The sequence below is a fragment of the Lottia gigantea genome, assembly GCF_000327385.1.
Source record: "Lottia gigantea unplaced genomic scaffold LOTGIsca_104, whole genome shotgun sequence".
NCBI lineage: Eukaryota > Metazoa > Mollusca > Gastropoda > Lottiidae > Lottia > Lottia gigantea.
The window spans coordinates 120,726-135,920 of record NW_008706849.1 but is presented as its reverse complement, the minus strand read 5'-3'; the positions used below and the strand labels follow the sequence as shown (position 1 = coordinate 135,920).

The 15,195-nt window shown below is 30.9% G+C and overlaps 1 protein-coding gene across 1 annotated transcript; it reads left to right on the top strand.

Annotated features, from left to right (window-relative positions):
• Positions 1-1,345: 1,345 nt before the first annotated feature.
• Positions 1,346-14,869, top strand: LOTGIDRAFT_223884 (hypothetical protein; the record flags this gene model as incomplete). The annotated part of the gene is made up of 19 exons (XM_009046631.1): positions 1,346-1,473; positions 1,928-1,987; positions 2,609-2,671; positions 2,874-3,049; positions 3,945-4,131; positions 4,412-4,484; positions 4,938-5,004; positions 5,142-5,191; positions 5,844-5,974; positions 6,450-6,534; positions 9,143-9,242; positions 10,151-10,343; positions 10,886-10,960; positions 11,710-11,912; positions 12,198-12,362; positions 12,754-12,863; positions 13,363-13,466; positions 14,221-14,344; positions 14,733-14,869. Exons 1-19 carry the CDS (start codon positions 1,435-1,437, stop codon positions 14,867-14,869), a joined length of 2,142 nt encoding a protein of 713 aa, XP_009044879.1. The 5' UTR covers positions 1,346-1,434.
• Positions 14,870-15,195: the final 326 nt, after the last annotated feature.

Sequence of the window (15,195 nt, the reverse complement as noted above, 5' to 3'; positions counted from 1 at the left end):
ATGACCTAGCCAGATGTATTTCAATGTCATGACCTAGCCAGATGTATTTCAATGTCATGACCTAGCCAGATGTATTTCAATATCATGACCTAGCCATGTGTATTTCATGTCATGACCTAGCCAGAGGTGATTCATACCCATGAATTTAGACAGATGTGTTTTTATGTTATGTATGTGCAGATGTGTATCAAACTCAGTATTGTGAACAACATAGAAAGTCATGACTGAGCCAGATGTGATACAATATCATGACTAAACCAGATGCATTTAAATGTCATGACTTACCTAGTAGAGTTTCCATTTCATGACATAACCAGCTGTCTCAGTGTTGTGACTGAGCCACAACAGATTTACAAACATTGTATTCATGTCTTGTATAATAAACATCTTGATTTCACTATTCTTTTATTATGAGTTTATTGGTAGTTGGTTGGGGCTACTATGTGTCTACACTATGTCCTTTCTACAGGCAACCCCAGTCATATTTCTCACCATTACATAGAGACAGAAAAGACTGTCAGCTCCCCTTGACAATTCTGTGGTGGCCACTGTTATTTTTCAGTGGTCTTAGATAAGTACAGGTCTACTGAATCGTGAATCCACAGATAGATCAGAAGATGCTACTGTCGAAAATTTTGGTTGACCAGAGAGTTTTGTAATAAAAACCTTAAAGCAGGATTTGCACTTAATATTACACAACTCTTCTATTCTGTTAAAACTAAGCAATTAAAGACGTAGTAAAGAGTAGTAGTAAGGCAACGGTGAAGCAAAATGTGAATGAGTCTGCAATTTTTAGTTAGAAATAAGGCCTTCTTGTAAGGAGAGATAACATATATTATCATGTGATTGTGGTCTGGTGTTAGGTTGGTTACAAATTCTCTTGCAGGAGATGCAACGTTTCCAGTGAACTCTTTCTAGAATTGCAGGAACCACAGGCATCAGACGAAGAATTGGAATGTCCCAAATATAAGACAAAAGTGTCCCCAATACACATAAAAAGGCTAGGACATCTCCTTACATTCCCTTTAAGTCCTCTTTATGCAGTGTAAAATAAGATTGTTTGAACTACGTATAATTTGTACCCCATATATATATGACGAGCCGTATCTTGATTATGTGCGCATTATGCACGCAAATATACGGTATCTACACTCCAATCAAAAATAAAGTTGTGGCAGTTGCATTTGTCCGAATATTTGAAAATTTATCTAATATCTTTTTATTAAAGCTATAGATATAACAAATGATTATTTCATTGTCTTTGAAAAGTGTAATATTTTTTAAAGTTTTCTTTGAATTTCTGCGAACCTTCACTTCCGGTTGACTGCGGAACTGTTGTTGTTTACATTTTTGTCAAGGAAGTTGAGAAAATGTTTTAGCGTTCATGTTTACGTGAACTATTTTATGGAATTTATCATTTAGGCAATCTTCAATATGATGAAATTAAATCTAACTCGTGTTGACTACGTTCAGGTAAATACCTTGGATCTAGATCAAAACGCACACATTATAAATATCACTTTCTAGCTTCTTCACCACTTCAGTGCCACTGTCAGAATCTAATCCGATTGAGTCGATTGAGCACTTGAACTTGACTTTCACTTGTCAAACTCAAATTAATTAATTGGCCTTGCAACTTGTCAACTCGTCTACAAAATATTGTTGAAGAACTCATCTTCAAATTCAACTCGTCTACAATATTTGTTGACAAAAGTAATATGATAGAAAAGCATATAAACTGGGCCCCTTTTGTGTTCGCTTCTACACTTCAGTGCGAAACTTTTGATGGAATGCCGAATTATAAAGCCGTTAAAATCTAAACAAATCTATTTGTTATAAAAGTTAATAAAATAAACTGAATTATTGAAATCAAACAAATTCAGTAAATAAAGTTTATTATCAATTTTTTTTTAATTCTTTCATTCAGGTGGGGATAACATCTCCAAAATCTATGAGAGTTTTACCAACCTCTGGGAAACTACAAAGGGTAAGTTGTAATCTGATAAGTTTTCAAAACTGATTCCATTGAAATTAATTTTCATATCTGAATTCAATAAATTTACTTGTCTTCGAGTGGGAAAAAAAGAACTTGACCGTTTAGAACAATTGGGCTTGGCTACAACAGATTTGAGTTATATTCACTAGAGATTCTTTTCTTTAGTCATGGCACCTTGTAAGTCCAACTGATGAATATATAGACCTTACACTTGTTGACCAAGTTTGAAACTTTTTCTAAGAGGTAGAATTCCTTGAAAGAGACAGGTGTGCCATTCTCTTTGACCAATCATACTTTAGTCTCAGAAGTGTTTGAACACAGTTTACTGTCAAAATTAAAGCCATCATGAATTATATGTGCTTGAATGTTAAAATGACGACTCATGATAAGAAGAAAATACATCTATAGAAATAGTGTGTAGAATTCCTAGTTTGAGATTTTTTTAAAGGAATTATGTGATTTTCTTACATTTTTAATACTTCTGAAAACTGTTTACATATTTTCAATACTCAAATCAACCCCCCAAAATGGCACACCTGTCCCTTTAAAATCTTTGTAGACTGTATGATATTTTAATTAACATATTTTCATTACCTTTACTGTATATTTCAGATAGCTATAGCAGACAACTATGGAATATTACAGGTTTTTGGAGCAAAAAAAGCTGAAATACAGGTATGAAAACCAATGTAGAGCATGTACCGAGGCAATGGGGTTATTAAAGGGTTGTTAGAAGTTTTTCTACCTTTTTTGTATGTACAGGGGTTTCTATTAAGTATTTAATTAGAACTTACTTGTATTAGTTTTGAAATATGCAGCATATTAATTTTTTCGTATAAGATTGTTATAATGATTTGACAAAAATTATCATTTACAGCAAGTATTCCAGACCCCACCATCCCAGAAAATAACCAGACTAGAGTTAGGAGGACCAATTGGTGGCGTTAAAGATAGGATATTTATAGCTACTGGTCCTGAAATAAGAGGCTACACCAAAAAAGGCAAAAATTTCTTGTCATTTGACACCAATATGTCTGAACCTGTACAATCATTGTAAGTAAAAACAATATTTTTGTTATTTCAGTCATGTACATTATCTGATTTTTTTGTTATTTCAGTCATGCACAATGATCTGAATTGTTTGTTATTTCAGTCACGTGCAAGGATCCATTTTGTTTATTATTTTCAGTCATGGATGAGGATCTGATTTGCTAGTAATTTCTATGATAAATTTGTTATTCTGTCATGTACAAAGATCTGATACAAGGACCTGATTTATTTGTTATTTCAGTCATGTACAATGAACAGATTCATTTGTTATTGCAGTCATGTACAAGGATAAAAAATTTTTTTATTTAAGTCATGTACATGTATTGAGTCACGTACAAGGATCCAATTTGTTTGTTATTTCAATCATGTACAGGGATCAAATCAATTTATTTCAGTTATGCACATGTACCTGATTTGTTTGTTATTTCTATGATGTACAAAGATCAGAAACAAGAATCAGATTTATTTGTTATTTCAGTCATGTGCAAAGCTCTGGGTTATTTGTGTCATGTATAAGAATCTGATTTGTTTGTTATTTCAGTCATGTACAAGAATCTGATTTATTTGTTATTTCAGTCATGTACAAGAATCTGATTTATTTTTAATTTCAGTCGTGTAAAAGAATCTGATTTGTTTGTTATTTCAGTCATGTACAAGAATCTGATTTGTTTGTTATTTCAGTCATGTACAAGAATCAGATTTATTTGTTATTTCGTTATTTCAGTCATGTGCAAAGCTCTGGGTTATTTTTATTTCTGTCATGTACAACAATCTGATTTATTTGTTATTTCAGTCATGTACAAGGATCAGATTTGTTTGTTATTTCAGTCATGTACAAGGATCAGATTTATTTGTTATTTCAGTCATGTACAAGAATCTGATTTGTTTGTTATTTCAGTCATGTACAAGGATCAGATTTGTTTGTTTGTGGTAATTTTATATTTAATCATTATCATGATTGTAAAGATACTAATTACTATTTATGTGGTGATAAAATCAATGATGTATTATGTTTACCAATGGATAAAGTAACCGAGATCACTCCAGTTTTAGCTTGTCAGGATCGTGTTCTTCGAGTGCTTCAGGTTAGATTTCAATAAAGCATTTTTAACTGGGCACAGGTGTAAATGGGCTTAAATAAATGTGCATATTTAAAAGAATGGCAAATTGATACTACCATTGTCCTCGAAATTTAGAAAAATCTCTTTACAATCCCTTTAAGTGCATTATTCTGATTTCACGTCCAACTTCTATCGTTCTGGTTATTAAATGTTATTTTGAAGAGACTGTTGGAAGCTGAAATTTATCAAGTATTAAGCCAACCATATCTTCTTATATCAATTACTATAAGTATACTGTTTACAGGGATCTGAATTATTATATGAAGTAGAAGTACCAGGTCCACCAGTAACTCTACAGATGTATGATGTTAATGGAGGTATTTGTATTTATAATTCATTTTGTCCTGTTATTATCAACTGCTTAAACTGGTGGAAGTTACCAGAGTCTTAGCTAGCCATGAGATAATATGATATTCATCAGATGAGCTCTAGATGATTGTATGAATCAAAAGTCTTCATAAACTAGAAATTTCTTACTCTTATTCAGTTATCACTTTGAGCTAGCTAATTTCTCACATAAGATCAATATGTCCAATTGTGGAAAATGAACTCCTATTATCAAACTAGCTGTCAAATATATCCATTACCTATTGCAGATAAATCAAAAGACTTATATTCATCTTGAAAAGTGATGCGAGTTTATTTTTTTCCTAGTTCCTAGTTTTTTTCAAGACTGAATGAGGAATTCTATGAACAGTTGAGTTTATCAATAAAAAATTTTTCAATGAAGAACTGTCTAATTCTAAAGCTTATATAAATCTTGTATTCAGGTGATGAAGGGAATGAAATATTATTTGGTACATCTGATGGTAGAGTAGGACTGACTTCAATTGGACAGTAAGTATTATTTTGGTCATTGTTTTTTTAACTATGGTATTGTAGTGTGTTCAGCATGCTTACATATCAAGATAATTCTGTTTTGATTCTATTATCCTTATTGACAAAAAGGGAAAAACAATTTCTTTGAATTTCAGATTGTCGCCGTCACATCGATGGGAATTGACCAATGAAAAGAGAAATGGAGGTAACCATACATTTTTATCATATATACATTTTCTTTTTAAATTTATCATCCTTGAACTCAAATTTTGAAATGTTATAACTTGAATAACTATGATTGTTATTCTTACAGGAATATTATTTTAAAATAACTATGATATTGTTATTCTTACTGGAATATTATGTTAAAATAACTATGATATTGTTATTCTTACAGGAATATTATGTTTAGATAACAGTGATATTTTTATTTCACTTGTAATATTATGTTAAAATAACTATGATATTGTTTTTTATTACAGGAATATTATGTTTAGATAACAGTGATATTGTTATTCTTACAGGAATATTATGTTTAGATAACAGTGATATTGTTATTCTTACAGTAATTACCATGATATTGTTATTTTCCCAGGAATATTATGTTTAGATAACAATGATATTGTTATTCTTACAGTAATATTATGTTAAAATAACAATGATATTGTTATTTTCCCAGGAACATTATGTTTAGATACAGTGATATTTTTATTTCACTTGTAATATTATGTTATTAGAACAATAATATTAAAAAAATAAGAACACTATTATGGATATACTACTCCTTTCTTTAATATTGTTCTTACTTATTTATATGTCATTTAGAGATTATAATTATAATATTGTTATTCTTTCAGGAATATTATGTTTAGATAACTATGATATAACATCTGATGGTGTATTAGATCTGATAGTTGGTAGAGATGATGGACAGGTTGAAATCTATAGTTATGATGAAGCTGATGAACCCACACATAGATATAGTTATGTAAGTTTCTGGATTTTGCTCTACAGATGACATAGCCAGGAATGGGTTTGGAAGATCTTGAAATAAATATTACCCAAGTCTGTGGGCAAGGCCAGTCCTTTTCTGCTTGATTCCCCTTTCAATAGACCCACCTGCTTATGGATGGTGATAAGATGAGGACGGATTCAGTGGATTCTTGGAATGTAACTATCAATACCAATAGGTTGGGGCAATGGCCAGTTTGTAGACAACTATTGTTGTTATTAGACTTAAAAGAAATTATATTTGAATTAAGAGGTCAAAATTTTGGCTATGGATAATCAGTAGGTTAACCCTCTTACAGCTGAATGAATTAACAGGAAAAGATGCTTTCATGCTGAAGGTTATAAACACCTTTACTGATTGAACTACAGCCCTCCTCATTATCTAAGTTTTGTGTGAAATCTCATTAAATCTATAAGAATTTGAATTTTTATATATGTATTTTAAATTTTAGACATGTAGTGAAAGTGTGACGTCTGTACAAGGTGGAATTATCTCTAGTTCAGGTTATGATGAAATTGTCTGCTCTACATATGCAGGTACAGTTTGCCATTTTTTATACTTTCTCTAATAAGCGTTTGTAATGGCAACATGTTTTTAGGCCCTGAATTAAAATTTCAAACTGCAGAAATTTTTGTGGTCTTGGTCTAAATTGTCATTAAGATCCAAATCTTATATTTGCTTGTAGCTTGGGGATGAAACAGGAAGATGATTGTTCAATATAGTGCATTTGAATGGTTGTTTTTGGTTTATGGGATTAATTTTGAAGAAGAGGGGCTTTTTTCTTCGTCACATTTTTTACATGGTTTTTACAGGCAGTGTATTTTCACTAACTTCAAAGGGTCATCGAAAAGGGAAACCCCCAGACAATAATAAACTGAGCCCCGAAGGTCGGGCTAAGATTAGGGCTTTAAGGTAAACTAAAGCTGGTAATGGGCTATATATAACTGCATGGTGATATTGGATAACTAAGTAACCTTGCAGATTAAAGAAAAATCCATAGAAAAATTAACAAAATGCTTGCTTAAAGAGGCTGTGTCTGCTAAATTACACACAATCTTCTGGTTGTTGATTTAAAGAAAACTTAAAACTTACTGAATGGTTAAATAGTTTGAAAATTAGACTGTTTTTTTGCATATTGAACAGCAAATATAGCAAACAGGTATGGGGAAAAAATATATGTGGGTACCTCAAGGTATCCAAAAAACTAAATTAGTGTTCAGTGGGAGATATGATTATCCCCTTTGCAAATTTCAAGTAAATCCTCACAGCCACTTTAATTATGTATTCCTTGCTTATCTAAATGCATGGTTTCAGTATTTTTGAGTAGCAATATGTTTTTTTATGTACTGTTTTAATACATGAACATGTATTTCTATATCACTCTACAATTGATGTATTGAGCACTATTTTAACAGTGGTATTTCTATAAGGCTCTACAATTGATGTATTGAGCACTATTTTAACAGTGGTATTTCTATAAGGCTCTACAATTGATGTATTGAGCACTATTTTAACAGTGATATTTCTATATCACTCTACAATTCATGTATTGAGCACTATTTTAACAGTGGTATTTCTATACATGGCTCTACAATTGATGTATTGAGCACTATTTTAACAGTGATATTTCTATATGGCTCTACAATTCATGTATTGAGCACTATTTTAACAGTGGTATTTCTATATCACTCTACAATTCATGTATTGAGCACTATTTTAACAGTGGTATTTCTCTACATGGCTCTACAATTGATGTATTGAGCACTATTTTAAAAGTGGTATTTCTCTACATGGCTCTACAATTGATGTATTGAGAACTATTTTAAAAGTGGTTTTTCCATATCGCTCTACAATTCATGTATTGAGCTCTATTTTGAAAGTGGTATTTCGCTACATGGCTCTACAATTGATGTATTGAGCTCTATTTAAACAGTGGTATTTCTATATGGCTCTACAATTGATGTATTGAGCACTATTTTAACAGTGGTATTTCACTTTACAATTGATGTATTGAGCTCTATTTTAAAAGTGGTATTTCTATATCGCTCTGCAATTGATGTATTGAGCACTATTTTAACAGTGGTATTTCTATATAGCTCTACAATTAATGTATTGAGCACTATTTTAACAATGGTATGTCTATATCACTCTACAATTGATGCATTGAATAATATTTTAAAAGTGGTATTTCTGTATCGCTCTGCAATTGATGTATTGAGCACTATTTTAACAGTGGTATTTCTATATAGCACTACAATTGATGTATTGAGCACTATTTTAACAGTGGTATTTCTATATAGCTCTACAATTGATGTGTTGAGCACTATTTTAACAGTGGTATTTCTATATAGCTCTACATATAATTGATGTATTGAGCACTATTTTAACAATGGTATTTCTATATCGCTCTACAATTGATGCATTGAATAATATTTTAACAGTGGTATTTCTATATCTCTCTACATATAATTGATGTATTGAGAACTATTTTAACAGTGGTATTTCTATATGGCTCTACAATTGATGTATTGAGCACTATTTTAAAAGTGGTATTTCTATATCGCTCTACAATTAATGTATTGAGCACTATTTTAACAGTGGTATTTCTATATCGTTCTACAATTGATGTATTGAGCACTATTTTAAAAGTGGTATTTCTATATCGTTCTACAATTGATGTATTGAGCACTATTTTAAAAATGGTATTTCAATATCGCTCTACAATTGATGTATTGAGCACTATTTTAACAGTGGTATTTCTATATAGCTCTACATATAATTGATGTATTGAGCACTATTTTAACAGTGAAAATACTGTGTTATTGTATGATTTGAACAATTAGATGGAATGCGCTTGTGTATTTTTACATTCAGTAAAGATTTTAGATCTCAAAACTACTCGCTGAATACCTGGTATTGCATTAAACTTAATAAATTTGTGATGTTATCATTTCTAAATTTACTTGGTTTGTGATGTTCATGTAAATATGACAAACATATCTTTGAGTCTGATTTTATATTCTTACAGATAAATCCCTTTGTACAGGGAATATGTGCCTTATTTCTTTACTATCTAGCTTTCAATTCTATGCCCTGGTTTTTGGTATGCTTTACTAATATTTTGCATGTTTGCATGGTTTATAGGCTGGGTATTTGGGCTGACATCAGAACATCAGACTAAGGAATTCGGACCACAAGAAGTAATGGTAGAATCAGGAACAGCTCATAAATTAATGGGCTTAAAGTAAGCAATATAAGATGTTGTATTTTGTTTATTTATTAGATGTACTAATATCATTTATTCAAACGAATAGTTTATTTTAAACCATGAAAAATGGTACATCACATAATCATATCATATCACATAGTCATTTCATATCACATAGTCATACCATATCTATTATCACATAGCCATATCATATCACATATTACATCACATTATCATATCACATAATCATATCATATCACATAGTCATATCACATCACATAATCATATCATCATATTACATCACATTATCATATCACATTATCATATCACATACATCCATATGACATGGCAGTGGCGGTCATATCACATGATCATATCACATGACATAGTCATATATCACATGATCATATCACATTATCATATCATATCACATTATCATATCATATCACATAATCATATCATATCTCATAGTCATATCACATTTTGAATTTGCAACATATTTATATATTTATATTTATTTGCTTGAATGAGTTGCTTGTAAGTCTCTCCTAGACTGTTATATTATGGGCATTTCTTTCTGATTTTTTTCGCTGACATTTTTAACAATCATCCTTTAACTTATTTATTTTTGTACATTGCTAATTATATAAAATAAGTTTAATTTTCAATCTGGTTTTAAATACATTTTTTGTATGTAGATATGAGTTAAGGGTATTAGACTGTGGAATATTCCTGTTCATTTTATCTCCTGCTCAACGTACTTTGCTAATACGCCTAATACACCTAATACCTCTGAGGTATATATCGCAAAAAAATCAGTTATTTTGAGGAATTTTGAATATTAAGTACTAGATCAATGGATATTATGTTTCTAATATATGCTCATTTAGGAAGCGTTATCAAGAAAATTGAAGTAAATTTTGTATAATTATGTTGTATTATAGAGATGATCTAGAACAGTTACAAGATAAAGTTATGAAAGAAAGAGAGAAATACCAACAAACAGCTTATAGTAATACAGCTGTATCAGCTGTTCCTTTGTTTAAAATTAATGATAAATTTGTATTGAATAGAGAAGATGCTAGTTATACACTTAGTTTAGAGTTACAGATGCCAATAGACAATGTACTCTTACAGGTAAGGCATTGTTTAAACTGTAAAATTTTAGGGCTAAAAAACTCAATTCACCCTGCTTTTGTTCATTAAGAAAATTGCAGAATTTTATTGCTTTTAAATCTTTGAGTAATACATTGTTTTAACTGTAATATTTTAAGGTGAAGATTCCTGAATTATTCTTGTCTCTGATGCCCAGACTTCTCCTGTCTAACAAGCAGCTGTGCATAGACAAAGAGGGCCTGGATGATAGAGGCTAGAATACTTCTTGCGTTTGCACATTGTAGCAAGTGCAAACTGTTTAAGAAATTTTGTGGGGCATTATAGATGGGAGGAGGCTTTTACATAAAACATAGGTTACATAGTTTGCAAATGTCTATGAAAACATTTGCTGTGTTCATGAACCAACAAATGTACCTTGTGAAGAGATAAAGATTTTTTCATATATTTTAGTATATTATCTGATGGGATTCAAGGAGATTTTCTTGCCCTTGTATATATTAATCAGAGACATTAAACTCTACAAATGAATCTCAATGTCTCATCAATGATGTTCATTATTTTAGAGTGATGTACCAGTAGATCTATTGGATGTTGAAAAGAATTCAGCTGTAGTTAGTCATAGTGCTTGTAATCCAGAGGTAAATATCTCTTATATGTGAACAATTGTGTAATAATCGGCAAGAAAGCTTAGTTTAAAGGGACAGATTGGCCATTTTTTAACCAATCATACTCAGAAATGGGAATTTTCAAGCTAAGCCAATCAGTTATAGTTTTCACAGTTCACCGTCTAAAATTGATTCTTTAAATCCAATTGTGTCCAAAATTACTCGCGTTATAAAGATGGCTCGTCTTTTTTTGAGACTTTGCCAGATATAGAAGAAGACATAAAAATAGAAAGAGAAAATCTCAGTTTCAAGTATATTTGAAGGGATTATGCAGTTTCATACATTTATAGTACCATATTTCTAAAGACTATTTACATCTATTCAAGACCCAAAATCAACATTTTAGAATAGATAGAAATGTCTAGCAGAAGCCATATCAACAGCTATCCTGGAAATTATCCAAACCTATTGAAATTTGAAAGTTTTTGTCTGTTTTTTTGCCAAGGACAAGCTAGTAAACAGGATCCACAAGAATCTTAGTTTTAAACGCCCACAAATATATTTTGGGCGTGTATTGTAATCACCCTGGTGGTTCGTCTTGTTTGTTCACATTTGGCTCGTGCTCACTCTACAGGCAACGATTCTTTACAGATTCTTTTGATTTTTTAATGAAGATGATCCTTATCGATTTTTCACCAAAATATCATGTTCAACTGCTGGTGGGCGTATTTCATCTTGCTTCACAAGGCTATCTTTGTAGAAAGGTTCATTTTTTTTTACAGGAAGGTAATTTCGTTTTGGCTACATACAGATGTCAGGCCAATACAACACGTTTAGAATTAAAGATACGTTCTATAGAAGGACAATATGGCACTCTACAGATTTATATCACCCCCCGTATACAACCTAAAACATGTCAAGTTAAACAATACCCAATTAAACCATTATCACTACATCAACGTACTCATGTCTTTGATGATACAAGGTCAGTCAATAGTTGAACTGTATTTCTTCAAAAGTCGCCCCAGGTCCACAAACATTTTTGAAATTGAAATTTTACTCAAATTTGAAGCAGCTATTACACTTACATAACTGATATTATCAAAGAAAAAAATGTATCAATCCATTTAATGTTTCTGGCATTATCACATTAATCTTTGAAGTTTACAAGGAAACCTGAAGATACCATCTCAACCTTTGCCTGTATGGATCCCTAACCTTTGACACGAGCAAGCACTTAACTTAAAGACGTAAATTTTCTCAATTTCAGACCATGCAATACATTGAAGTTGACAGGACAGTTTAGTTTAGCAGAAATGCATAATTGGGTGTGTTTCTGCTTACCTGAATTACCAGATAGATCCCCAGCCGGTGATTCTGTGGTATTTTATTTCATATCAACATTCCTAGATACACAATTACAATGTTCTTACAGGTAAGGGTTTTTGAAAGATTGGAATTTTGGTTCCCAGGCCTATCTGATCAAAATGCAGTAACTATTTTATTGCTCAAAACCATATATGTCAAGTTTGAGGAGCACTTCATATTCGTTTTTCAAATGGGATCTTTGAAGGAAAATAGGCTCAAGGTATATAATTGTCAAAATGTTTGCTTTATCAATTGTCCATGCCACTTTTCAGAATTTAAATCTCACTTTCTGTTCCCTTGCAATCAAATAAAATTATTAACTAATCAGTGGAAGGTTATGTCCATAAGATTTGTCTGCCTGCCCCATGTCTGCCAATATATCACTATCAGATATAGAAATACCAATTTCAAACTAAGTATTAGCTTCTTTAAAGATTATTTTGATTATTTGTTTGCAGAAAAGGTGAAGCCATATTCAAGTCTGACAATATTTCAACTATATCCATATTAAAAGACGTCTTGTCGAAAGAGGCTACCAAAAAGAAAATAAGGCTGGATATCAATTACGGTAAATTGAACACAAAATAAAAGTCTAGCTTGTTTAGAAAGAAAAAAAGAAACAACCAATATTTTAAACCAGGATAACTACTTAAGTTCATTTATTTATTGACAGTAATGTATTTATTTATTGACAGTAATGTTTTATTTATTTATTGACAGAAATGTATTTATTTATTGACAGAAATGTTTTATTTATTTATTGACAGTAATGTTTTATTTATTTATTGACAGTAATGTATTTATTTATTGACAGCAATGTATTTATTTATTGACAGTAATGTTTTATTTATTTATTGACAGCAATGTATTTATTTATTGACAGTAATGTTTTATTTATTTATTGACAGAAATGTATTTATTTATTGACAGTAATGTTTTTATTTATCGACAGCAATGTATTTATTTTGTTGACAGTAAATGTATTTATTTATTGACAGTAGTGTATTTATTTATTTATTGACAGTAATGTATTTATTTATTGAAAGTATTGTTTTTATTTATTTAAGATATAAATGAAGATTCTATACCTCATACTCTTGGTTTAATACATCCTAAATTAGAGTATCAGTTATTGTTAGCTAAGAAAGTTCAACTCATTGACGCATTGAAGGTTAGTAACAAATGACGTCACATTTTTTGCCTCCTTGTTATCATAAAATTTTTGCCATTGATTTCAATTCAAATATTCTGAGTTTAATCATCAGTTTTGGAGTTTTACCTCCTGTTTCTCTGCTTTTGAACAAAGAAGATGATGGGGAAAAGTCATGTACCTTGAGGAAGTAAGGCATTGGTGTAGACTTTTAACAAGAGATCTTTAAAGGGACAAGTGCGCCATTTTTTGACCAATCATACATTAATCTCAGAGTAGAGAATCAATAATAGTATTCACAGATCACTGTTGAAATATGAGCTTTCAGATCCATGTGTGTCCAGAATTATCTGTGTTTGAATGTTAAAAAAGATGAGTCGTTATTTCTTGAGACACTGCCATATATACTATATAGAAAATACATCTATAGAAATAGGAGACGAAATTTCTTGTTTGAGGTCTATTTGAAGGAATTATGCAATTTTCGTACAATCTTACTAGTTCGAAAGACTATTGACATATATTCAAGACTCAAATCATCCCCTAAGTACGTCTTTAGAAAAAATTTAGCTCTAGAGATCTTACTGATCAAAGCCATTGGTTGATTGAATTTTGAATTAATCAACTGTAAATGTCTTCAGATCTTAGTATGAATGAAGTTATCCAAAACATTGAAAACAAACTATCTGAAGCTGTTAATTAATCAAATTGTCCTTAGATTAAGAGTTTTAATTAAAAACAATTTTTAATGAGTTTGCCAAATTATTTTTTCCAGGAACTTCAAGTACATGAAAATGATACCAGTTTTCTGTCACCAGAGTATCAACAGATCTTAGAAGAGGCTGACTCTCTACAAATAGAGTACAAAAAACAGCCTTGTCATTTAGAAAGACTTTATGGTAAGTAAGATGCTTTGTTGAGATCCTGAAAAATCATGTAATCTGTGGGCAGAAAATTTTGAATTCGGAATGCATTTGCATTGTGTTTGTATACAATAGGTGTGTTATATGCAAAATGCTAAGTACTGAGCCACCATTGAATTTGAATGTTATAATATCAGGGTTGTTGATTAATCTGTATTTGTGAGTCATGTCTGATTGGAACTCCAAAATGACTAATTTCAATATGATCTTTTTTTTTTCTATATAAATGTGCTGGATTTTCTAGGTTATTCATGCACTCTCAGTGTTAATTGGTACAAGATTTCCCAAACTAAACAGCCCTGAGTAATATGATATTAATTTTTTTGTATTTTGCAACTGGTTTTCTAATCTTTTTCTTTTGTAGGTATGATAACAGATCTATTTATAGATAAATATAAGTTCAAAGGTCAGAATGTCAAGACCAAAGTAGCCTCTTTGTTGGAGATTTTAGATAATTATGAATTAAAAACTTTAGTAGATTTTTTTGAGAATTCGGTGTAATAATGTTCAATGGACGATTCAAAGCATTCATTGGATTCTTTGAGTCAATATGAGCATGTTTATATTAAGAATTAAACAGATTATAGTTCAGCACAGCTATTTTTGCATATTCAGGTCCAGTTCAAAAGTTATACATGAGCAGTCCACTCTATTTTGTGGTAGTTTAAAGGGACAGGTGCACCATTTTTTTTTACCAATCATACTTTATTCTCAGAAACAGGACTCTTTTTTAGCTGAGTCAATTAGTAATAGTGTTCCCAGCTCGCTGACAAAATTTGAGCCTTCAAATCCATGTATGTCCTGAATTATCTGAAATTGAATGTTAA